Source organism: Amblyomma maculatum, chromosome 1, assembly GCF_055883805.1.
Source record: "Amblyomma maculatum isolate TAMU_Amacu chromosome 1, ASM5588380v1, whole genome shotgun sequence".
Classification (NCBI taxonomy): Eukaryota; Metazoa; Arthropoda; class Arachnida; order Ixodida; family Ixodidae; genus Amblyomma; species Amblyomma maculatum.
Genome location: NC_139344.1, coordinates 239,659,019 through 239,685,784, shown reverse-complemented (window position 1 = coordinate 239,685,784; position 26,766 = coordinate 239,659,019). Strand labels below are relative to the sequence as shown.

Below are 26,766 nucleotides of genomic sequence, written 5' to 3'. Positions count from 1 at the left end.
CTAGCCCGACACGCGACCGAAATTGAGCTCACAAGTTTAGCAAGAGAGCGCTATTATATAGCGCTCTACGCGGGCGGTAACCGGCTCAAGAACATGGCTGCCGGTCATCTGCGCGGCGAGTCTGCCGGGCGCACAGCTGGCCACGGAGCGGATTCCCGCGCTCGCCGTCATCCATCACATCGTCAGTCGGCGCGCATGCAACGGCCGCCGCCCGGGCGGCCACCGTGCCCTTGGCGACGCGCGCACCTGCGACGCGCAGCCGCCAGGAATCGCGGCGACGACCCTTTGTTTCGCTCGCCTATCCAGAGTCCTCAGTTGTCGACCGCGGAGAACGACCACAATCCGGCATTGTTGTCCGGAGGAGGAACGAACGTCACTAGCTGCCAGCGGCCTACGCGAAGCCCGCATGATTTATGGAAATCCTCACAGAAGAGCACAATGTTGATCGATGTATGCAGGAACCATGCAGAGTTGAATAATACGTTGGCAGAGAGCAGTATGCACATGGTGCAGCATTGAACAAGAACACAGGTACAACAAATCACAAACATTCAATGGCTTTACTCCACTTGAAAAGCGCGCAAACATCATTCAGTACAATGTTTTATTAGACACAGTTAAATAACGTATAGTATAGCAACAATACATGGTACTTTCAACTACTAGTGGTTTTATGTAAAATGAAAGGCGATCACATAGATCGAACCTGTAAAATCTTTGCAAGATATTGCAAAAAGAAAACTTCACACCAATAACTACTTTGAAAGCATACAAACCAACAGAAATCTGAAGTAGCTTAACTGAAGTAAACAATTTCTGTACACGTTGGGTAATACAGCATAAGTACAGAGCATTTGCCACAAGCAATAAGGGTAAACGGAACTACAACGCCCCCTAACACTACCCCACCACACAGAGTAGCAGAGCACAACACAAGTGTGGCATTTGAAATCCAAAGTAAAAGCAGAAATGTCCATGTAGAAGCATCACACTGAGGCTAGTCCAAGAGAAGCACACCAAAATCCTACATTTCGCCTACATAGGAAACGCTAAGGTCATACCTGCCAAGTAAGTGTGGCTGCCTATAGTTTGGGCAATGAAAAGAATAGTGACTGGTGAACAGGCAACCCTGTGGGGCCAGCCTTTGCCACAATGGGATGCCGGTATGCGGGCTGCAAGCCAACAGCGCTTGTATATACACTCTGCACATGGTGGTTTCCAAAATTTGTCCTGACATGTAAGGCACGGAATGTATCCAAGTGGTTTTTAGGATCATGGGGGAGACTAATTTTCCAGCACTAGTGGACAACTCCGTTTTGTTTTGGCACCTGCTACACAGAGCATATTTTAAACCTGTAAGTGTGTGTGCAGAAGATCAGCTTAACCAGGAAAGCATTGAACCTGACAACAGACTGGTAAAGTAAAACATCACCAGACCCGAGCTGTTGTAAATAAAACACTACACCACTTCGTACTTCCTGATAGCTTTGGCCAAGCAGCAACCAAAGACAATGCCAACAACCTGCAAAAAAAAAAAAAAAAAAAAAAAAAACAATGTTATTTAAAGCTGATCGGTCACACAGGGATCGCAGAACTGCCCTCACAATTGAAACACTGACTCACACAAAAATATCCACAAGAAGGTTGTGTTAAAGGAAACCTCATATGCTAACTAAGGTGACAGTTTCAGAAAACCTTGCTAAAAAATTCAAGCGAAGTGCACAAACAAAACCTTAACACTTTGAAAACAAATTACTAATGTCTGCGTACTGCAAACTGCATTTTGCAAACATTTTTCCCTCAAGCTTTTCAAGGTAGCTCGGGAATAGAAGACCAAGCTGGAGAGCAGATATGAGAAGCCAGGTTGCAAAGACCTTTGGGCCAAGTGTGTGGCGTACAAGTGCAAAAGAGAAAGCAGCTAGGAACACTGAAAGAAGATAGTCGATCCTGGTTATATCGAATTGTTGCTTATATCAAACTCTTAGAATATCCCCTTGAATATCTCATCAAGAGCCCAGACGCGGTGCTCGCCATTCGAACTCCCATTCAGCGGAGCATTCGATATATTGAACTGCATGTTGTGCCCCTGCAAAGGGCACTTCTAATGGTCCCCACGATCACTTTTCGTGCGCGGAACCAAGCTACTGCGTTGCCTTGGCCACCTGCTGGCAGCATTACGCTGTAGAACCGAGAGTCTGAATGGAAGTGGTCTTCGGTCTAGCATGCTTGTTTTTAACTCGACACTGCTGCGATGCAAAGAAGGCGACATTCAATGCACTGGTTGTCAGCCAGTCAGCAAAGCCAGCCTTGCTGACCAAAAGCTTGTGGCGGTTATCACGCAGCCTGCTTTGCTGCCCAAGGAAAAGAAATTACTTATACCTTATTTCAGCTGAATTATTGTTACATTTATAATGTACCGTAACAAAAATGGCTCTTCCAGACACTAGTTCGCAGTAGCTTTGATGCCAACTCCAACCTCATGGGCACTTGTGCTCCAGACTCAAGATGCTGACCCAGACATCCCAATCTGTCCCTATGAAATACCGAGAGCATGCTTACACCCGCAGAGCGGCACATATAGGTGCGCCTTTCTTTCCAATGGCTAACACGAATTAGCATTCGACGTGCGGGAACGCGTGCATACACCTCTCAGGAAGCAGCACACTCTGGAGAGTTGTGGGCTGCCAGTATGCGGGCGGGATGCACATTGCAAGTAGAAGCATGCCATTACCATGGGTACATAGTATATTGCACGCTTCTAGGTTAGAGAGACTCTCCCCATCTGTTGAAATATTTCACATACCGAATTATCGATATATCAAACTATTTCGCGATCCCTTGGAGTTCGATATATCTACGATCGTTTGCAGTATGAGTTACGAGAAACTGATGAAAAGTTGAGAAGTAGGAAACCAATAGGCAAATAGGCAAAGGGCTGGGCAGTTTGAAGCCCTCAGTAGCAGCAGCAAGACTGACAGTGGTTGCATACAGTAAGATATCAGACGCTTAGCTTCACTCGCATGTGGCATGTGCAGCTGAAGCATGCCTCTAAAATAATGCAGATATGCTGCTACCATAGATTAGCATGCCACCTGCATGATATGGTATATGTGGTTTAATGTCCACTAGTGAGGAACGCCGCAGTGGACTGATCAGGAGATTGACCTCCTGCAATTTTTTAACATGCACAAAAATTCCACAATACACAAGCCACAGCCAGGATCCAACCCATGTCCTCAAGACCAGCAGTCAAGTGCCGTGCCCCAACTGCAATTCGAATTGCACGCTGCTTGCCCAGCTAGTTGGCACTGGAAGTCACTCCTTCTGAGACAAGCGCTGAGTAGCACAAGAGCTACCTCAGGAATCTTAAACTAATGGACAGGCAAATTTGTCACATGCTAGTCGGGCTCCACTCAAGCGTGCAAAATAGAGTGGAGTGCCGCTTCACTTTCATCTCTGCTGGCACCATAACTTAATTATAACTCACTGTTTTTGTTAGGTTGCATGCAATCTGATGCCCCCCACAGGAAGGTAAGAAAGAGTGCAGCAGCAGGTCGGTGGGGGAGTAATATTACATAGTGCATTATGAGCCCCAAATTTTTGGTTGGGACAAGTTTCTTTTGAGTTTTGTTCAATTCAAAAACCTGGTTAATTCGCATAATTTTGGCAGTCCCAAAGACTTAGTTAACGTTTTACTATATCCCTTAGTATGGTATGCTGTACCCTACAGCGCCCCTCAACTCAATTGAATCAAGTGAAAATAGTACAACATTTAGATACAACTCACGGTGGGGGAGTAATATTACATAGTGCATTATGAGCCCCAAATTTTTGGTTGGGACAAGTTTCTTTTGAGTTTTGTTCAATTCAAAAACCTGGTTAATTCGCACAATTTTGGCAGTCCCAAAGACTTAGTTAACGTTTTACTATATCTCTTAGTATGGTATGCTGTACCCTACAGCGCCCCTCAACTCAATTGAATCAAGTGAAAATAGTACAACATTTAGATACAACTCAGAACTATAGCAGCAAATGCCTCTCAACTGAGACACTAACCAACATCAATGACCTTGAAGTCAATCACCTTAAAGCAGCTAGCCACCTGCGTAGTACAGTGCAGTCCACTTAGAGATATTGAGAAAACCTGAAAATCCGATCGTTATAACCGATTATTATATCTGGACCGGAACAAAAAAAAAAGCACACCCACATATTTTCCCATGCATGTAGGCTTGCCTACTAACGATGAGTAAATCTGGTTGAATAATGCTAATCATCATAAAGACAATTAAACACTTTATTACAGTATACATCAACAGCCATATAATAACTTAAGCATGCTTAAAGAAGTCTGAAATTCGCGCTCGCTTGAGCATCGCTTCCAGTAGCGTGTATATGCTGGCGACAGTCCTTTTTGCGGGCACGAAACCGATAAACGACTGGATGAACTGAAAAACATCCCCAGCCTTGATGATCATTAAAATCTTAGAGTGCGAATATCCGTATTTTTTCACGAGGCTTCCAACCTTGAAACCCTGCCGAAAATCCTGATGAATCTGCTGTTTCATCTCTTGAGCTATCACGCCGTCCGTCAATGTGGTCACCGGAATTTCCCACACTCAGATTCGGCAATGGCGATGACTATATGGCCGCAGCAGCACCTTTTGCGAGACTGCGATTGCGATGATGATAGTGCTCATTTCCTTCTGTTTTCGCCGAATATGTAGAGTTTTCATGTCATTGTCTTCCTAATATTTTATTATTTATTGAACATTCAAACTTTCGTGGTAAACACCTACCGGGCAGCGATAAAGCTATCGTATCCAATGTATTGCCGATAATCTATCGTTATAATCTGGTTTATTTTTACTTAGGGGAAATGGGAAAAATGATAAATCTTAAGAATTTGATTGTTATAAGCAATATATCGCTATATCTGGTATAGTTATAAGTGGACTGCACTGTAGGTAGGTGTAAGGCAGGAAGGCCCTCTCCGGGGACACCTGCTGTTTCGTTCTTAGGTATCGAACTGTAGTTAATGCAGGATAAACCAAAGGGGACCAAAAATTTGTTGCAATACCTTTATATTTATTAATTGCTGATAAGTGCTAAAGGTGGCAAAGGAGTAATTTTAAGAGTCTACTGCTGGAGACGAGTATCAAAATATTGGCAAATTGTGGTAGATCTCACCACCTGGTGGCCGTAACGAGGAAAGAACTTGCGGTTTACGCAGGAATTTATATTTTAAATTAGTCAGGAAAGTCTGCTTTGAGCAGATGGTGGCATCATACAGAGCCCTTTCATTGCGTTAACATGGTACCTGTTTGAAGCATATTAAGGGAGTAAATATACTACATTTTCTGAGTATGCCTTAGAGAGACAAGTAAGTAGCCTACTTTTCTCTACTTTTCTCTCAAGAAATTACAACTACTTTATTCTTTTTTTGCCTGATTCACTTTTAAAATGCTTCCGAAACAAAACCACACAACCAAAGACACTTCTAAACTTACAGCAGTGCCATCAGCAGCGCTGCTACAGGCAAAAACCTTTTGGTATCTGTGGTAGATGACAGTGAAATTAGTTTATTCATTTCATTCTATTCAAAGCTATCTCAGTACTCTACATTACAATCCTAGCATGATCTGCAAATCTTATTTAATGATATGCTATTTAATGAAGTGTTCATAGAGTTACTATACCAACTGTATGAAGTGTGTATGATGTCACTGTCTGTAGATGCCATTACCATTGAGAAAAAGACCATCATAAGGAAAAAAGTTTTAAACTGTTCCATCATGTTTCTCAGCTCCACAGTCTGGTTTTTTAATTCGGGGATGCAGCTTTTGAACAACGCAAGAAAAAAATTGCTAAAAAAGCCAGTAGACTGTCCCCACAAAGCACACAAATTTAATTGTTTCAACTGCAAATCCTTAACAATAAGCAAAACCAAGCACCTGAAAAGGGGTCACAACTAACGGCACCACGCATGTTATCCCCGATTAAACTTATTATGAAGAGAACTGTGCCACATAGCATAGCTCACGAGTTTTATGCCAATCAAAATTGTATGTACATATTCATCTTCAAAGAAAAACTATGCGTACAACTGAAATTTCAACTGAAGAAAACAGGTTTATATGGGGCCTGTTGCGCACGTTACGAGCAGTTGTTATACGGGGTAACAGTTAATTTTGGATCAGTTTCCATCAATAAATGAATGGTCTTCAAGTTAAATCCATACCAACTCGTCACGATACCCATTCTAGCATTTATATGTCTCTTTAAAGCACTGGAGTGCTATACACTCTCAATGAAAATCTCAAACCCGGGTTGCCTGGCTCAGAGTCAAGCAAGAACCCTAACCACTGAGCCACCACGGCAGAGCTAAATTCCGCAAGCATCTTTTAGCATGCGCTAATTTTTTAAATTCCACTCCAGTTCCAGTTGCAAACTAGCTACCCCAATAGCAAAATATTTGCTTCGCTTTAAAACTATTCAAACAAAATAGCTATTTGTCTTGTCTGCTTTGAACCAGAAACTGACTATTTGCAGAGGTCTGATAAGCAGCAGTTAGAGCATACAGACTTAGACTTGTCAGCACTACTAGTGTTTATTATTGCTCTGTAGGCAAAAATTCACCCAACAAGCCTTAGCTGCTAGCTTGACAAGACAGCAGTTTACAACTACAATTAACAGTATTCACACAATTCAAGGCAAAACATCCCATCAGCCAGCACACGATGGGATGCAACAGAAGGAATGCACCAATTTTGACCACACTGAACTGCTTGCACTGCCAGGTTATAAATTTTTGTATGAATGAAATTCAAATCCAGAAAACAGTAACAGAGGTCCTCCAGACAAAAATTCAGTCTACTGAGCAAGTGCAGGACACTGTATTGCTACTGAAAATTAGGCCCCCATTATACACAAAAAATGTTTACACGAGCTTGCAGAAACTAAGAATGAGTAGGCATTTGTGGGCAAGCATAAAACGATTGCGAGCCAGCAAAAAATGGCTCGCAATCCATTCTAGAAAGCCCTAATCACGCAAAGTGCACAACTATCATGCATGCAACACTGACTTGATCTTGTATTAAAATAATACATCTACACTGAAGCTTCCACACAATTATAGCAAAAAAAAAAAAAAAGGTTAAACAAACCATACCATGGTACCTCAAAGTTACTTTCAAGTTGCTGCATTAAGTTTGTCTTTCTTCCCTTCGTGTCGTCTGTCTTTCTGTCTCGCGCACTGTTTTTTTTTTAAATCATGCACCAACTAGCCCCCCAGAGACAAGCATAAAGCTCTTCCAAGAGGTGCATCATTAATTCATATTGGAGGTACCAGTGCGGGAATTCTGAAGGAGGTCACCCAGTTCTTACCTCAATGAAGCAAATGATAATGCCAGTCACCCCAACGTAGACGATCTTATCACTGAACTTGTCAAAGAGCTCATCAATACAGTTCTGAAAAAGAAGAGAAGCAGTTTCAGTACAAGCAAATGGTCACAATACCTCTGTAGCAAGAACAAAAACGAAATATATGTAATGTTTGAGTAAACTGTTACTCAAAGCTCATCCTGCCAGTCTCTAATATAGGGTATGTACAGGGTCGTCCACTCTAAGTGCGAACACGGCTCCGCGTGGCCGCGCTCCGCGGAGCGCCAGCGGATCCAGCGTGTTCGCACATCGAAGCAAAGCCGCGCAGGCGCACAGGGGCCCGGGGGAGGAGCTTCGTGTCGTCTGCTTTCCAGCAATGCAAGCGAGGTGCGAGCCAGCGCTGTAGCAGACGACACGAAGCTTCTCCCCCGGGCCCCTGTGCGCCTGCGCGGCTTTGCTTCGATGCGCGAACGCGCCGGATCTGCTGGCGCTTCGCGGAGCGCGGCCACGCGGAGCTGTGTTCGCACTTAAAGTGGACGACCCTGTACCTCAACAGGTATAGTCGAGCCTCTTTATAACAAATCTTATTTGGTGCAAAAAATTATATTAGATGTTAGTCTCAAAACTACGCCCACAAATTCCTGCAAAGAAGATGCAAAAGGCATTCAAATATGGACAACAAAAAAGGTGCAAGAACACACATTTTCTAAAATTAAAGCTTGGCATAAACATGAAACCTCCTTTCACTCCGTGCTGGAGAGATTTATTTTAAAAGAACGACGCAATCTAGGCCATGTCTGTGGTCTCTGCACTGTCTACAGCTCACTCCTCTTTACACTTTTCTGACATCAGCACTACTATAGCATGCAAGAATGAGCCGATAGATGAATTTTTAAGTCGGCCAATTCGTGCACCACAACATCACAACAAAGTTGTAGTGAACTGCGTCGAAGTCCTCAAAAGTAACATTCAAAAGCTCCAGTTGACACGGTGACAAGGATCGCTTCTGAAAGTTCTTCACGGCACCTTTAATGTACATGCTTCAATCTTCTGCCTCGCATTCAAGATTGTCGATACGGTGCTAGGTGCAACACCAAAATCCACAGCAAAGTCCTGTTCTGTGCCTGCTCTCTATTGCCCTAAATGTCTCGATTTTCATCTCGAGAAAAACTGGTTTGCACTTTGAGTTGCTATTTTGCAGGACAGAGTCAAGAGACTCTCAGAATACAGAAAGCGCATGTGGGTCGGTTCAAGTGGTGACAACGGATGACTTGATCATGCGCCGGTCACATGCCTGCCAGCTGCTTATGCTAGTTATTTTGTAGCCCATAGATGACCCAGCATGTGAATGTGCAGGGAATTTGAACACTTCTGCAGTGGCAGATTTAAACGATAGAAATATTATATTCCTTGAAGTTTCTTCAATCCTTTACGCATTTTTAGCCATGTGAATGCAAAAACTTGTTTTGTCATAACAGACTGAGTGTGAAATTTTGAATTTTCTTTCATTATACAGATAGAATACCCATAGAATTAAACATGGACTAACCAAACTTTACCTTTACTTTGCTTTAACCAATAATATGCTGAATCCATGTTCGTTATAGCAAGGTTCAACCGAAGCTACATCTGTACATAAAGTGCCAAATTTAATATTTGGATACCTCCTCCTGATAACAAGGCCATGGCTGCAACACAAGGCATTGCTAATGCTGAAGAAACCATCTCAATGCTTTAAAGAGACAGAAGCACTTAAGGCGCAACAAACACCTCAGCTTAAACTTGACAAGACATACAAGTTGCATCCTGCAATGGAGTAAGACCTCAATGAAATAGACGCGTAAAAAAAGTCCTAGTTCCCTTAAAAAGCAATCCAAGACCCTGGATATTCATTAAGTGCTCTCAATACTAGTCATGTGGCTCACCAAGCACCCTTTACAAGAAGAAAAAAGTTCACGGTGAATAGCACAAGAGTGGCCTCTTCCACACAAAATTAAGTTGGCATTATCACTAGCCCACAGTTCAGAGACAGTAATCGAAACTACAAGGAAATAAGTGACTTTCCTAATTTTCAACAAAATGCACCTCAGAATGGCAAAGCTAGACCTTCACTAAAAGCTGCCACAGTGAAAGCCTTGAAATGAATTTCAATGCAATTCTTTAAAAAGACAAAATGCATGAGGGTGTTTTGTATTCAACAAAATATGCTTCTCACAGTCACGAACTGCACTCTTAATCTAGCGCTGAGCCACAAAGGTGTGTACGCCTACAACTGTAACTACAGCCACTGCATATTTTACTTACAAGCTGCACCTTTCCAGGTGACTAGAAAAGAGGTTATTGCACAATGTCAGCAAAGTCAACGAATCGTACTGCAGTCAACTCTAACAAAGAATCCGGACTTGTGTCTGGGGTAATTGGTTCACAGAGCCAATCAATGAAAAATAAAAATAATAAATAAAAAAAGGAACAGCACGAAAAAATATGGACAAGAGGAAAACAACACAGGACGAGTGCTAGTTGGTGGTCAGCACTCATCCTGTGTTATCTGTTGCTCTAATGTACATTCTTTTGCGCTGTTTTTTTTTTTTTTTTGCAAATTATATATAATACGTACAGCCACCCCATTTTAGTACAGAATGTAAACTTCCATTTTGATACGACAATACATCTCCAAATAGAAAATATTAACAGACCGAACAGATATCTTGGCACAGAAAGCCTAAGGTAACACCTTTAACAACAGAAACAAGATAATGGTGCCAGTATTCTCAGCTCCTCTTTGGGTTTAAATTTTTCTGCAAGAACATACTGCACAGCGTTGTTAATTCAACTCCATATAGTTCGAAAATCTGGGCTGCTTGCATGACCGCAGCCAGAACCATGCAAGTCCATGACGTCGGCCCCTCACTAATTCGGATGCTGTGGGTCTTGTACAGTTTTAACAGGCTACCGAAGTGCGGTTGAGTCTAAGTATACTTGGTTCGGTAAGTTATTTAAACAGCCATACTGAGACCTGAATAGCATGCTACAGAGCTGTCCGCACACTACTGATGTGCACACAACAGCAGGTGCAACGAAGAGCAGACTACCTCATCTCTAAAATTAGTCTGACAGCTCAGTTTTGGTTACATATTTTAGAGCTTTGAACTAGCATGCAGTGACAGCAGTTATTAGCCTCACACCAGCCTGCCAACCCAGCCCAGCATCATTGTTCCAGAAGATAACTGACGCTGGCATCCTTTTTCTTCTAGAAACAACAACAAAGCCTCCGCATACAAGACAGAGCTGCCTGTGAGAGTGCTCCATTACTATCGCACCCCTCTGAAGGGTGCTGCAGAAGCCCTTAAGATTTAGGAGTAGTCCCTGTAACAGTAGCACTGTTTTCAGTTCAAAAGTAGGTGACCACTGCCAAAGCTTTTACAGTAAAACCTTGTTAATTCGATTCCCATTAATTCGGAAATTCGAACTAGAAGCCTGGTCCGGCAGATGCCCATCTAAGCCTATGGCGTCAGACGCTCGTTAATTCAGACACATGCAGGCCTCGCTCTGGTTAATTTGGACAGGCGACCGTGTCGAGGTACAAAGCACACAGCCAGCAATTACTGAAAGACCTCACCGAGCCTCAACTACATGAAATAGTGGCGCCCCACAATTTCCTGCACACTATAGGGACCAGGCGCCCGTTGTATGGCGCTACCGTCATCTTGGCGGAACAGCACCGCCCGCGGCAGAGTGCTGAGGCAGCGCAGTAACGAGACAGCTGAGCGATGCAGTTGTTTGTTCTGCGAGGCGTACTCGAGCATGTCCTTATCAGTCGTTTTGCAGTGCGGCTTTGAGCTACTTCGAGTAATCACAAGGAGTATTTTTCTACCGGAAATCTTGAAAAAGGAAAGGGCAGTCTTCGAAAGGGTGTGCGTGTTTTTGTGTGTCTGTGTGAAAGCGCTCCGCGCATGTTATTTCTGCTATAACAAAAACACCACGAGAGCGATTTCACCATGCGCTAGGAAAGCCTTCGTTAGGTGCTTGTGAAGACGACTTCGGAGACTGAATCTGCGCCTGCACTGTGCGTTCATTTTATTTGTGTTTTTGTCTAAACCGCCTGAAGCTCAAATACCACTGAGCCGTGTAGCCACGGGGCTGTAGTAGTGGTAGTTGTAATAGTCAGCGTTCATGTAAAATGAAAAAGATGCTGCACCTGTCTTTTTTGGTAATAGACTCAAACGATTCAGAATAGAATAATAGCAGATGACATTCAGCCTTCAACCTTCCAACGAGAGCTGGAAAGGGAGAAAAATAAACAAGCAAGGCAACAGTAGGATTATATTTATGGTAGGAAAAGCAAACAAACTTCCAGGACTTCCTGTAAAACTACGCTACATTAGGTCACTGAACCCGGCCTTAGACTATCAAACAACTTTAATATAAGCGAAATGAGTAATACCACCTCAGCATCATTTTTACATATACGACAATGCTTTGGTTAAACACGTCAAAGCTGCTGCAGATAAATGACTTAGAAAATGTTATGCTATGAATACGTTTCTATCGACGTGCTGCGGAGGTTGCGAAAAGAAAAAAAATTTCCCTGCTATGAGCAGCCCTATTTTTTCGTACACCTGCTAGGAAAGAGGGATCTTGGCAGTATTTGGCTTTTGCTTATTCAGGCGTTCTCCCAGCGCAGGAAGTTCAATGCGATTGACCGCAACTGCCTCAAGCCTTTGAAGGCAGTAGTCCAATACTGCCAAACTTAAATACAATCTAAAAAAAAATCACAGTATGTGTAAGATAAGCCACCATCAGCTAAGAGGGTGTTCTATTATTAAGGGGGGACACTGGTCTTAAAGCCATTTTCTTTAATTTTTGAACTAAAGTGATGAAACTTGGCACACGTGTGCAGTTCCTGGTGCTGATTCCAAAAATATAATTAGTTTTTCTCTGAACCAATTAGGCATTGAGATAATTAAGAACAATGGTGCACTTGCTGTGAAAACAATAGGAAAAAAACCACTTCACAAAAACTTCTTATTAGCATATAGCTATATACTAGAATGAATAAGGAACACAATGTTGCAAGCAGATTTTTGATTTAATGATTATTTTTCATTTTATTGCACATTGAAGTTTAGTAGTCGTAACAAGGAAACACAATGGTCACAAAAAGTGCCATTTTAAAAAATTTTAAAGCAATAATTAAGAAATCTGCTTGCAACATTGTGTGCTCCACATATTTGGCTTAATGCTGAAACAAAAATCATTGCTGTATCTGCAATGGGTGTTGAGATACACTAAAAGTAAAAAATATGTACATGTCAACTACCAGACATTGTTAATATGCCCCAAGGGCATAGTCATTTTGAGCACTACCACCTTTGTGGCGCTTTTTCAGAGCACGCTGCAAATTTTCTGCCGATGCACGCTTGCTTGTAGATGCAACGGACCGAAGCTTGTCCTTTTCTACCATACGCCGCACACTTCTCTGGCCAGGATTCAAACACAGCTCGTTCAAAATTCCTACCGAGGTCCTTTGGTACCCTATATTAAACTTCAAGACTGCTTCTGCAACTGCGGCCTCAACACTGAAGAGGGATGCGTGCCTTTCTTTTGGTGCCAGTGCCCATATGAGAGAGTGCAGGCTCTCATTATTATTTTGGGTTTTTCCCCTTGCACATCGCTCAAGGAGCTTCTTGTCAGAGAGGCGCTCATAAATTGGTCGCAATGCCTTGCATACATGACTAGGAAGGCTGTAGCGGTGCCTTGGGGCTGGCTCTCCTTTGGCACTGGCAGCATTTTGCCGGCACCAGGAACTTGAACCTGTTGGGCAAAGGCTGTGATCAGACTCCTGATCATTTGATGTCACATGATAATAGGTAGCCATCACCGCTTTTGCCATTTCTTCTATGTTGCCACTGTGGGACTTGAGTGCCCAGCCATAGTAAGAACTTAGCTTGTTGACTAGATCACCAGTTAGTCTGCCTTTACCACCAAGTGGTTCCGAGCCTGACCCTTTTTGTTTTGACAGCAGATAGCGGAGAGCTGTCCCCATCCGCTTTTGAACATGGTTAATGCAATCTTCTTTGGTGACCTCAACGTAGCCACACACTTGGTCATCTTTCAGGGCGAGGAAGGACTGGCTGTCGCCGTCTGACAGCACCGTTGTATATCTGAGGTTGTGCTTCTGAAGCGATCTTCTAAATAGGATTAGGGCTGCTTCTACTTCCATCTCACCAGCCTTTTTATCAGTATTTTTCTGGCAGACGTGGCTTGCTCTCCATTCTTGGTACGTGGGGTCGTCCACTTTCGGTCCCCGCTCACAACCTGCGCAAAAATTTCTCAGGACAACGTAGTCTAGGACAAGCCCCGTAAAAAGCTCGATGACAGTGCCAACTCCGATGTGGGAAGAATGCCCACGAGTCATCCAAGTCCCATCGTAGGACACGGCTACGTTGCCAGGATTGTCAACGTTCAGTTCATCGTACAGCTTCTGGACTGACTCCGCGCATTCAACGGTCACTTTCTCGGCTGCACGCGTCGCGGCAGGCGTCAGCTTTTCTTTTACGTAGCTCTGCCACGTTTTCGTGTGCAGTCCACGATGGGAAATATTCATCGCGGCAAAGATGTCGTTGAATGCAGTCCGCCAGTTGCCGGTACTTTGCATCGCGCGCGCAGCCAGAATGTTCACAGTGAAAAGATTTACACTTTGCTTTCCGTCCACACGCGGCGAACTCCACGCCGATGCCTTGTCGCCGCAGTTGACACATGTCAAGAAAAGCTTGACAGCGAGGCCGTATTTGCGATCACTTCGGCCGATTTTAACACTCCCTCCACACATTTTACACTTTGCACCGTCAAGAAGGCTGTTGATCGACTCGATGCAAATCACGGCGATGCTCGTCTCATCAAGCGGGCAGATTGCGGCATCGCTGGCGGCAAAGTCTGTCTTACGTTTCGTTGCTGGCGTTGAATCCAACTCCCGCAGTTTGGCGTCGGCTTTTCTCTTTTCACTTGCCAGATCGGAAGGCGTCAGAAGCGTTGTATCGTGACGAACGCAGCTGACGACGTCTGAAGTGTGCTCGCTTGACGGGCCCGCTAGGCCTAGCTGATCCATAGGTTCGTCGACACGGTCACTGGACGCAGGAATCTGCTCGTTTTCGGCGTCTCGCAACACCAAAGCACCTTTCTTAGCATTGCCGATCGACGACTTTTTCCTTTTTCTGCCGTATTTATGACGCATCGCAAACTTTCTCGTTGGCGTAGACATCGCTGCGAGATCTCAGAGGCGTTCGAGGCTGACAGCACTAGGCAAGATGGCGTCTAAGGGCACGGCTCCGACTGCCCTGACGCGCGCAGCAGACGACGCGAGACGCGAACGGCCAATCACAGGGTCCCTTTTTGTCACATGCACCGAAGCAACGAATAGGAACGTGTGCTGTGGCTTTTCTTTTCTTTGTATCGAACCAATGAGCGAATCGACGCGCAGGAGCGCGAAATTTGAAGGCGAAAAGCCACTCTTTCGAAAGAGACCAAGATCGCCGTGAGCGCGGCCGTGGAACGGAAGCTATACTTTTTTGAAAATGCGCTATTCTTGTTATAAATTGATATTACGCCTCAAATATTGACACGAGAGGTGAGAAAGTTGGTGGAATCAGAGAATAATAGTTGTAGATTCTAATACTTCAGTTTTCTAAAAATTGATTTTTGGGCGATTTTTCCGCCTTCAAGACCCGTGTCCCCCCTTAAAAGAGTCCCTCTGATGGCTCGTTCGCTAAGGTGTTCTACTTTCTCAGCGTACAACGAACTTTCGGGGCAGATACCTGACCGCGATACCTGATGAGTGTGAGGGGATATGACCATATAGGTAGTTTTCTATTTGCATGTCAAGGATTCCGGATAACGAAGCCATTCCTTTTACATACCTTGTCCCTGCAGCTTGCCAGACTGCCGCTATATCTGTTTACAGCATTGGCCATACAAGAAATTTCTGAGGGGTAAAACGGTCTTGTCTTACTGCACCATAATCAGGAAATCTCGTGTTCACCAAAACGCCAATGAGAAACACTGTATTTAGGCGGGCCAGGAAATGGGCGCTGATGAGAAAATATGTAAACCCGCGTCAAGTACAACGTGAATGCGAAATAAAAAAAAATTGCTACTTGAGAAGAAATATGTGCACAAACTATTAACACTAAATGGCAATCTGCGTGCCTTTGAAATTAAAAAAAAAAAATGCTACGATCATGCTCATTTCCAACAAATAAAATGTTTTTTTTTTCTTGTTTGCCTTTTATATGAAGCCGATAGCAGATTTTGTGACCATGCGGTATTGAATGAGCTCTGAAATAAGTGATTTTATTAGGCAAGACGGACATGCCACAAACAAATGTTAACAAATTTTAAGAGTATCAAAGCAGAGCTCTCGGGACATTTTCATTCGTTGACCAACGAAGAGAGGAAAAAGGACAGATCATGGTAATAGGAATTGTTCATGTCTCCTATCTGCTTTTTCTGTTAAGAGAAAACAGAATTCTCTATAACTATGTCAGCGAAAGTAGCTGCACAAACATTGTCTCTGCCATCGTAACGTGGCCCGAAAGACGATGGTGGCTGCCTTTTCCTTTTCCGTGCTGGGGTCTTGTACGCAGGCGGGGAAATGCTAGCGTTGCAACTTACGCTGTAGAGTTTCTTCAATTTCCAATTGTCAATAAGCGACTAGAGATGAAGGAGTGAGACTTCGTCTCCGAGACTCTCGTGCCGTCACTCTTGGGGAAGGATTTAAAAAATCCGGCACTTTCCACGACCACGCAGAAACCAAACATCTGTCTTTCAAAGAATCGTGCTTAGGTCACCCACCACTCATGCTTGTGTGGAAACCCATAGAAATGAATAGACATAAAAGTGTTCGACGAGTTCGCGTAGCTGCCAGTGCAGCCAACGCATCACGTTTCGCCAGCCTTGTTTGGCCAGACTTCGTTACACCGGACATATATATATATATATATATATATATATATATATATATATATATATATATATATATATATATAGGATATATTCATGCACAACATCATCTAACCATTAGGATTTCCAATTTCCACACAAACCAACGACAAACAGTGTGCTCCAATGCGCTGGCAATGCGCCGGCTGGGGCCGGCGCATGCCAGCGATGAGCGTTGCGCCGAGAGGCGATGCCACCCGTTCAGCTGTCCGGTCCCTATGGAAGGCACAAAGATGACCGGAAGTTCCTTATTTCCGAAATATGGCTTATCCACGTAGCTTCACTTTCTAACTTTACGCCATCACGCAGCTGCAACTGGGCACGTGCATCAGCCAGTCGCTCCGGCTGGACATGTGCAGTTTCAATGCATTGAGTCCACTACGTGGACCACGTGGTCAAGTATCCTCAAAACGCAATGGGGATATTTCGTGAATGGGCACATGATTTTGGAGCACTTAACGCCTGGAGCTTAGTGTGTGCAAAGTAAAGCACTTGAATAAACTGGGAGAAGCAGTCCAGAGTTGGACTTCATCCCAAATGCAGACAACCATCAGCACATGTTCATTAGATAACATTACTGTGACACAAATGGTTTTCAAGTTTTTTTCAGGCCCATTCGATAATTGGAACTTTCAGTTAATTTGAACATTTTTCCTGAGTGCTTGAGGGCTGAATTAATGATAGTTTAAAGCATCAAATGAGCTTACCATCATGAAAGTGATTCTTGCAAATTTTTTCAGGTTCATTTGAGGATTGGATGTCCCATAAAATTCGAATCTCAAGCATTTACTGCACATTCAAAAAACATTGGTCAAGCAATAACTACTTCAGCCATCATCTAATACACAAAATTCCTTTTGATTGGGTATGGGCCTATTCAACGTACAGAGGGGCTTGCTGAAGAACTTTTGTGCTTCTCAGACTGACTGATCAAAAGTGACAATATATGAAGTATTTCATTTCAACATTTTCTCATGACTCGAACATTACCGAGAAAAAAACTGCTTAGTTTACCAGCTTGTTCATGACATTGCAGCATGTGCATCAGCAACAACCATGCCACTCAATTTTGACCAGCAGCTTACCAGTACCTCACAAGAAGAAAAACAACTGTACCCTGCTAGCACATATGTACCTATAAGAACTTGAAAGCCAGTAAGAAGCTTGAAAATACCATTATGCCAATGAGCCACGAAGGTGAGTACTCTTGAGACGCTGCAAGAGTAACACAAATTAGAGAACAAGCTGAATCTAAATAGAAAGTAAGAGGAAACCCTGGCTTGGGCGAGAAATTTCAAATGAAGTATCACTAACATATGAATCGAGTGTACCAGAGTGGATCCCACGTGAGTGGTAAAAGCTGGAGCAGCCAAAATTGAGGTAGCAAGATAAGGTTAACAAATCTGCAACAGGGAAGCCCACAGCTGGCATAGGATAGGAATAATTGGAGAGCAAGGGGAAAAATCACTTGTCCTGTAGAGGACACAATCCGGCTAGTGATCATTAGAACAGGCAGCTAAGACAGAATAAAAGTTGAAGCCTACCTAAAATTTCACTTCTACGTGGTCCGTGTGCACACTTCGTACCTAGAAGATTTCTTGCTCCCGCTTTTCAAAAGACCGTTCGGGAGGTGCTAGCCTTGATCTTTGGTGCCATTAGTTTGATACCCCTTGCCGTACCTAGTTTTCAAATGGACACATGGCTTTCCCCGGCTTGGTGATTAGCACCCTGAGGGTCAAATGCTTGGAAAAAGGGTCCTAGACAAAACTGTTGTCCATACCCTTTATAACCTTGAAAATTCTCACTCAGCTACAAGGACACTTCCAACTGCGCAACACTTGTGGCATATGCAGAGATTCAGGCAGTGATTCTAGAAAATATGAGCCAGGGCGTCTACCAAACCGCTACTTTCAAAATACTCTACTTTTCCAGGTTTTCCCCGATTATTTCCAATCTCCCTGATGCGTGAAGAGGTTCAAAAAATGTAGCTGCTGATGATAATGAGCATAAACGAATAATTCACAACAAAAGCTATTTATTAACCATTCTGCAATTTACAATAGTGAAAAGGCTGTCATTAGTGTTACTGGCTGTTAAGAACGTCAAAATATTACTGAAAGTTAAAAACTCACTGATGCCAGCCTCAGAACCTGCGATCTGCCCACTCGGCAAAAAGCCGAGCCAATCCAATATGGCTCACGCACTTAGCAGCACAGCTTGCCAATCGCTTACACACTGGCCACTGCTGGCGCGGCTATTCCTGCTTTTTGTCACATACCACTGTAACATAGCGCTTCTGCATATTTTACTGCGTACCCACCTTACGTGTTAAGATACTTCCTGTGCACCCGCTTAAAATGAAAATGTACTGCAGAATATATTGTGCCATTTTACCTGACTTGGCGAAATTTTTGATTGCTTCCCTGACATTTCACTGTTTTTACCTAGTGAATAAAATTTCCCTGATAATTCCCGGTTTTCCCGGTTGCCAGACACCCTGATGAACTAGAACTCCCTGCAATACCCCTTGCTGCACCTGTGCCAGCATTAGCACTGCACATTTTCTAACAAACTGTTGCCTTTTTTTGACATGGCTTGGCTTCTGCATAAGCATCGAGAAGACAATGCTCAAAGCACATATGTTGCGGTTGAAAAGCCAACAGAAGAGTAGCGGAATGCATTGGCCTTTTGATGCATGCAGCAAGTATTATGGGCTGCCTAGTTTAAGGGGGGACATGGGTCTTGAGCAAAATTTTCTTAATATTTGTCCTGTCAGTATGAAATTTGCAGGGTTTATGTAAATTCTTGTGCTGGTTTCAAATATGTTGTTAGTTTTCTTCTACATAAATTTGCTGAGTAGTTACAGCAACTTTGCTGTTCCAGACTTGCGGGAAACTTGTAAAAATATCTACGGAAGGGAAATTGCTAAAATGCAGATGGATCTGTCTCTGAATGTCTAAGGAACACAATAAAACAAGTTTTGTGCTCCTGCCTTACTACAAGCCAAAGTTATGGAAGTTTTAAGTTTCAGCTTCACAAGTGCAACCACCCCCTTTTTACATCTTATGTTTAAAAATTTTTCATGCAGTTGAGACCTTGTATAATAGCTTTATTGTGTTCCTTTAACATTCACGAGCCAGTAAAAAAAAAAATTACAATCTAACGAGTAGGAGAGCCACAATGCCACCCACAAAATAGAAGGATAGGCAAAATTTTCATTTTGAGAAAAATGGAAAAAACGAATTGCAATGTCAAACACTAATTTAATCAAACAAAAACTGTAGAAATGCAGGCCACTGTGGCCTAGAAGGCTCCTGGACAGTAATCTGCATTGGGTTTGCCCTTCTGCTTTCGTTTTGCTGCAGTCTGAAAAGCTAAAGAGGAAGCATGCTTCCTCTCTGCTCTCAGACATTCACTGGTGCAATGCACACGTTTACAATTTAAAATGGCTATAAACCTCCAGGAATGTAGTCTCTTTGCTTTCCAACGTCCAAGTGTCGCCTCTCATTTTGATTTGCAGATACAGCACAATCAGTTGTCACTTTTTCGTTTTTTTTTTTTTCGTTTTTTTTTTTACGTACGTCGTTTTGCTACGTCCTCGCATCAAGACCGCGGTGAGGAACGTTTATTGCGGAAAAGAAATGTAATTTGGAGCTGTTTGCTGCTTCCCAGTGCTCTGCATTGCACTGGAAGCAAGTGAATTCCGTAAGGACTATGAACGAGGTCCGACCGGCGCAAACGCGCGGCGAGCTCTACGAAGACGACGTGTCCCGCAGTTTACGCATTGGAGAATAAGTTTGACGGCGATTCCTTATCCCCGTTCACTTTTTTAAATGCCAATATCGCCGCCGTATGTTTTACGCTTCGCCAATCTCGGCAAACTGTTTAGATCTGACGATCGTGAACTCCGCATCGCCAAGCGGACTGTCCGTCGCGCTGCCGTCATCGTTACGAACACAATCCGTCTACCGCTTCGTTGCTGGAGTTGGCGCGAGTTCAAGCTTTTCCTATTTTGAGCTTATCTTTCTGCTCATCTGCGGCCTGCATTATCACTGTCGCGGCGGGTGCGACCACTGGCAGTAGCAGTCCCCCATGCTGGGGAACACGCTAGGCCTACTTCAGGCTCGTACACACGATCGTTCGGCGCACGATTTTCGTCGGCCTGAGCGCACACAGCCGGGGCAGGGCATCACTTAAGATGATTATTTAACTATTTTTTTCACTTTTTTCACAAATTCTTGCCATGAACGCACCTCGCGGTTCGGAACCAAGCGCGGCCTGCGTCACGTCTCCGCCGTCTCCCCGTGGCTCGGGCGCGCCGAGCAGACGCCGTCAGCCAGCTCCACCAATGCGGGGACGCCTTATCGTCATGTGCACCCCGAAAGCCAATGGGATTGCAAATGCCACGTTTTCTTTTTTGCTATTTTTTATGCGACCAATGGCCGAATGTAAACAGCAGAGGCGGCAATTTGAAGACGAAAGGCGGCTCTTTCGAATGAGACCAAGATGGCTACGGTGCCGCACACAAAATGGGAGCTACGCCTCGCAGAAAATGGTGGTTTCAGGGGCCGTTTTCGGCCCAAATTTGGACGACATCGATTATATAAATTGGCATTGTGACTAAAATACCGACCCTAGAGATGAAAAACTTAGCAGATAGGTAGATAAAGAGCTACTGATTTTGCAAATCACATTTTCTAAAAAGTGATTTTTTCGCCATTTTTTGGTCCGCAAGACCCGTATCCCCCCTTAAAATTGTCAAAAAATCGATTTTGAGAAACATCCATTTTCTGAAGGTTTCACCTTTCGAGCACCTGCACTCAAATTATTAATGCTGAAGCCGGTCAGGAAATGCAATAAAATCGGTTTTCAAAACATCACAGCAGCCACGACATGCCCCGAGAAGAGAAAATTTGTTCGAAATTCCCGCGCTCGCCGCGGGCGTTCCAGCCCATCTTGGGCTTGGTTTAAAGCTGTTTTCTTTGTGCGCAATTTGTGCTATCACAAAATAGCGTCGCTCAAGCGGTATGGTTGCAAGCGCCGGTTTTCCGAAGGCCGTTTATGGTCTCTGATTGGCTGTCACGCGCCGCGCAAAAGCGCACCGTTCCGTGTCTCCTATTGTCTGGAGTGACCAGCGCGTCATTTTTTTTTTTTCTCTCATTTGCGTTCGCCGCCGTGGCTGCCTCTTCGCGTGCGTCTGCGTTTGCACCGTTCTGTGCAGATTGCTTTTTCATTTTTTTTTCCCCTTGCGGTCGCAATGCCGGAAAACGGTAGATTGTAAGCGTGCACGCAACGAGCCTTTGGAAGCCGTAAGAAACAGGCGTGGAGCAAAATCCAGAAGGCGCCAGTCGCAAGCGTGCTGTCGGGACTTGTGTTACGACGACACCGCGAACTGCATCCCGGATCATGATACACTAATGCCACCACCGCGTACTACTCTACGGCGGAGCCGACGCACTGTGTTGAGCGGTCGGCGCAAAATCAGTTTTGTTGGGGAAGTCTGCGACCCAACGCGAGTGTCACCGCGGCCTCAGCGCGGAATGCGATGCCAGTACAAAGTTCGCGATTGTGGACATGAAAGCGTTAACTTTATTGCGCACACAAAGCGCGAAAGCTGCGGTGAGATCGCGAAGATGCGAGCGGTCAATCGCACGAGCGTCACAACGGAGCTTTTCAGGGCCACCCAACTGTTTGCCACAGGCCCACTTGGCACGGGACCGCTAGCTCCCTCAAGAAACCGTTTGTAGGGCTCAAGATATTATCCTTGGAGCTGGACAGCCTAGCCCCGCGCTCTCGTCTGCTTTAAAAAAAAAGTAAACAGCTTCATTAATTTTTTTTTTATATATATAATTTCGTCATATACACATCTTCAAAATTTTTAGGAAATGTTTTGTTGGATGGAATAAGACACTGTTTTGTTTTGCAGGGGGACAGACAGGGAACACTGAAATAAAATCTGCACTTGAAGATTCCTCCTAAAATTTTCTACAGTCAGAGTCAAATGAGATTTTCTCAACTTCATATTTTTTGCCAACATGACTAGCCTTACGGAACTTTTCATTACGTTCTTGTGGTACAATTTTAATAAGTCTTCCACCATTGCATTAAGGAAGAACTGAACTGTGGAGCTATGTTATTTTTATGTTGCTAGGTTGAACATATCAAATTTGGGGGAGAGTAATGTCAGTTAATTATATTTAAAAATTATGGGGCATCGGCATAATTGGACATATTTATATGGTAACGCGCCTCAGTGATAATATAAATAGCATAGCTGCACATGGCAGGTCTTTGGCTACAGCTACATTTTAATCAGAGCCAAATAATATTCAGGGAAAGTGTCTTAATCACCAATAAGAAATGACCTAATTAGGCATCACTTATTTTTCCACAGTACGAGAACTAATTGAGATATAGTAAAACAAATTATATTTTTGAAAACAGCAGGAAGAAATACATATAAACACTGAATTTCCCATTGTGATATCTCTAATAATAAAAAAAAAATTTGTTTTAAGACCAGTGTCTCCCCTTAAGCATGGTATATGTACGAGATTGGTTCTCGAGGAATGCCTACAAATTCCATGATAATTCCATGGTTTAGATGCCACCAGCCCCAGTGTTTTACTTTCACTTCGTAATTAATTATCTGCATGCCATAAAAAGATTACGGTACTAATTTCAGTCAAGAGTACAAATTTAGCAAAAAAATCCCCTAAACTCTCCTTGGCCTCGCTGACTGTCGGTTTTTATAATATATGCTAATAACAGCTACTCATGCACATTTTACGACCATGATAGTCCATCCTAATGTCTGCCGCGCAGTACATCTCTCAGGCAAACTTCTCCGTCCAACAGTCGCCGACGGTACCAGTGGCCAATGTGCAGTGTACATGCACAGGCTGTCAATATGATAGTGATTGCTTTCACTCCCACTGACCAAGACTAATCATTTTTCCAGCATCAAGGTCCTTAATTTGGGTTTTAAAATAGCAGTGAACGACACAGGGATGAAAAGGGATTCTCGTGCACTTCGTTTAAATGTGAAAGAGTCCACTTCATCCTAGCAGATCTGCCCCAAGTGATCCTATGCTTGTCTGACAAAATGAGTCAGGTACTGAGGCAACCCTGCAGGCCAACAAGGTTTGGATTATCAAATGGACCTGAAAAAAACTGCTGAAAACTGCACCATAGCAATTATATCTACGAAACACCTGTATGATGGTTGTCTGCATTTAAGATAAAGCCCAAGTGAGATTTGATGGTTTTTTTCCAGTTTAGTCCGGTGCTTTATTTTACGCACACTATCTGGAAAACTGGATAAGTGCTCCAAAACCGTGATGTTCTCCACCATCCTTTTTGCGGTGCGACACAGCAGCAGCAATGCCTCTTCAGAAAACAGCCCTGTTGTGTTTTGAGGATACTTCATCGCACAGTCCATGCGGCGAAGTGTGCAATGCGGTGAAACAGTGTCCAGAGTGCAGTTTCGATGTACTGGAAGCAGTATCGGGATGCACGCAAAGTAGCACTGTATCCAAGTGCCCTACAAAAGACTGCTCAATTTGTACAAATATACTCTTACAATTAGCTAATAGTAGTAATATACCTATGCATTGAACTCTGCTTTATCACTATTAGATTCCTATTCGATTCACTTCTTAGTTGCCCTATTCGTAATCTATTCAGCTTGGAAAAAGTACTATTCACACACTGCTAGTGTTTACTGGCCTTTTCACTGGCTAAAAAGGCCAGCCAGCCAGCCAACACTTGTTGGCTCAAGTTCTGAACTCTACTATGCCTGTAGACTTGCACCCACATATGAATTGTCCAAGGAAAATGTAGCAATGCATACAGAATAATGACTGGAAGGGTGTAATCAGCCAAAACCTCTCCATTTTCAACATTTTCAAATGCTTCACCTCCGCGCACTCGCAGATGCTCACAAAACTACTTTTAGTGCACAAAGGTGAAGCCTGCTCATACGTTAACATACCTACTGATTACTGAACATATTATATGGTCAAAATATGAAATTATTAGTGTAATTATCACGAAATCATGTTACTATCTGCAAACTTATTAAACAGACAACCATTGTTGAGGTACACTCAGAGTTCTCAGTATTTTTCATGCATGTGCCCTGGTATAAAAAAACAGCAATTTGAACTGAACCTTCAATGGCAGAATAAAAATGCACATTAACATTTCCTCAGAGCCTCGTGTTCGACCCCAAGGAATGACAGAGATGCGAAATAATTCAGAATACCCTCTTGTAAGCCTTTTCTTGAGTGCAATCATTGGGCTTGTCAGGGCAACAGGATGGCGGCAGGACAGTGTAGTCAGCAGTGCTGTTGGCACCACAGCAATGCAGCTGTAAAAAGCAGAGCACAATGAGCACGCTTCAAATGGGCATTTTTATTCCAAGACAACAATATATTCACTCACAAAATTAGAAGGACACTTAAGCTTTGCCTTAACGAGTAGACACAACAATACCTTTGACACTATCTTTTCATTCAGTGACTGTGGCACTGAGAGGCTGGAACACAGTTTGTCAGAGTTAAAATGCCTTTACTTGGTTTGGTTTTCAGAAAAAGGAAGGGACAGCATCTGTCTCGCTTCTCGCAGTATCTGTCTCACTTCTCGGTGGGCACCTACACTTACAAGGAACAGCATACAACTGCAAATGCACAAGTCATAGGTCCAGACTATCACTAAGTAGCCTCTAACTTGACTAGCAGATGGATGCTAAATGGGAAGTGAAATGGTACGACACCACCCTGAATGTTGCACAAAGAATGGTTAGAGTTATAATGTTGGCATGAAACAAGGGCGTATTTTCTGAGATACATTTTTTCTCAATTAGAGGCTATGGTGAAACCTTTTCAACAGAACGAGCTGTATACACTCATGTAAAATTTCGGAAGAGATGAGAGAACTTATTTCTGTGGCCAGGCCCACCAGTTCATTGAAAAGCCCTGAAACATGATGGGACGCATGCTCCATCTGCTGAAACTGCAGCTCTAAATAGAGGCAACATGGAAAATGTTTCACACAACCACACTCCGCAAAATTTTGTTCATATTATATATATATATATATAATGTGCAGAAGGTAAGCACTGTACATCTTAGCAACAGAAACACTAGGAAGGCCTTGGGTACATACTAAAGGGTCCCTGCAAAGAGAGAAAGAAAAGCCAAATGCTAATAGCCATCGAATTTAGCTAAAGCAGCACCTGATCTCATCAACTAAAATGACCCTCCACCTTTTCCCTTTGAGCTCGTACACCAAAGCGAGCTAGAAACAAAAAATGATCACAGGCTGGGACCCAGCTCTGCCCACAAGTCACCAAGAAAACACAGCTCGGCTGTGTTTCTTTTATTTTTTTGGCTGATATGACAACAGGGGGAGAATAGACTGGGCCAAGGTTTCTAGCCAGCTGTGCACTCCAGCTTCCCTCCTGCTTCATGCATGACCATCTCCACAATTTTTTGAGAGACCAGACTTCACTTCAAGGGGCATAAATGAGAAGTTTAAGATATTTTCAAACTGACAACTTGCTCTTGAGGACTTGCACTTACTTGCAGCATTACTTACATAATGCTGCATTTTACAATCGCCTGAAAACAGCTACATGGAGACCCACAATAAGGCTGCAGACTACACAACTGTCCTCTTTCCAGCCCCCATTAAAAGTGGGCCACCATTTTTGCCCTGTAGGTCCATTGTGCACAAGCAGTAGCAGACCCAATTTTTTTTAGCACTCTTAGGAGAAAGACAAAACAGATTTTCTATTTACAGCCCAGCATGTTTCAGCTTTTAAAGCAGAAACTTGGGTAATATATCACACTTCGAGGCATCGTGCGTAACTGGTCAAGCAAAATTATGCTGACAGCATAAACCTACAAATTATTTTTAAGATATGCTTCAAGTTAATTCCGCTGATGTTTTTTCAAGACGAGTAGTCATCTCAATTAAACAACCTACATGACTCATTTCCCTTATTTGACTGCTTCGAACTTGTATGATACTAGATTTTATATCCTCTAAGGCATGCAATGTGTTTGTCTCCTAAAACTAGTGGTCAAATACGCTGGTGAAAAACCATCACGCAAATACATCATTTACATTAGAAGGCCACTGAAGAATTAAAGAGTCCGCCTAGGCTGAGCAACCAGTCCCCCGAAATGAATTTTATCGAGAACAGAGCATCAATAGGCTAAAAAATCGCACTGAAGCGAAAGACAGCCAGCAACAGCCCTCAACAACAAGTCCATTAACTGCACGTAAGTAAATGAATTCTTTGCCAGCTACAAACTGGTTCATCATTCACATCCAACTATGAGACAAGCAAGTACCAGAGACATAGGAAAGAGAAGTGAT

The 26,766-nt window shown here is 43.5% G+C and overlaps 2 protein-coding genes across 2 annotated transcripts in view; both read right to left on the bottom strand.

Annotated features, from left to right (window-relative positions):
* Nucleotides 1-541: 541 nt before the first annotated feature.
* LOC146206018 (leukocyte surface antigen CD53-like) overlaps nucleotides 542-26,766 on the bottom strand; it is a 38,627-nt gene continuing 12,402 nt past the window's right edge. The window contains exons 5-7 of the mRNA XM_084590656.1: nucleotides 24,647-24,751; nucleotides 7,387-7,470; nucleotides 542-1,522 (exon numbers count right to left, since the gene is read on the bottom strand). Coding sequence (XP_084446782.1) covers nucleotides 1,460-1,522; nucleotides 7,387-7,470; nucleotides 24,647-24,751 — 252 coding nt within the window. The 3' untranslated portion in view covers nucleotides 542-1,459. The remainder of the gene's footprint in view (nucleotides 1,523-7,386; nucleotides 7,471-24,646; nucleotides 24,752-26,766) is intronic.
* On the bottom strand, nucleotides 10,200-15,951 carry LOC146206019 (uncharacterized). Its single transcript, XM_084590655.1, has one exon. It carries the CDS (start codon nucleotides 14,642-14,644, stop codon nucleotides 12,713-12,715), a length of 1,932 nt encoding a protein of 643 aa, XP_084446781.1. The 5' UTR covers nucleotides 14,645-15,951; the 3' UTR covers nucleotides 10,200-12,712.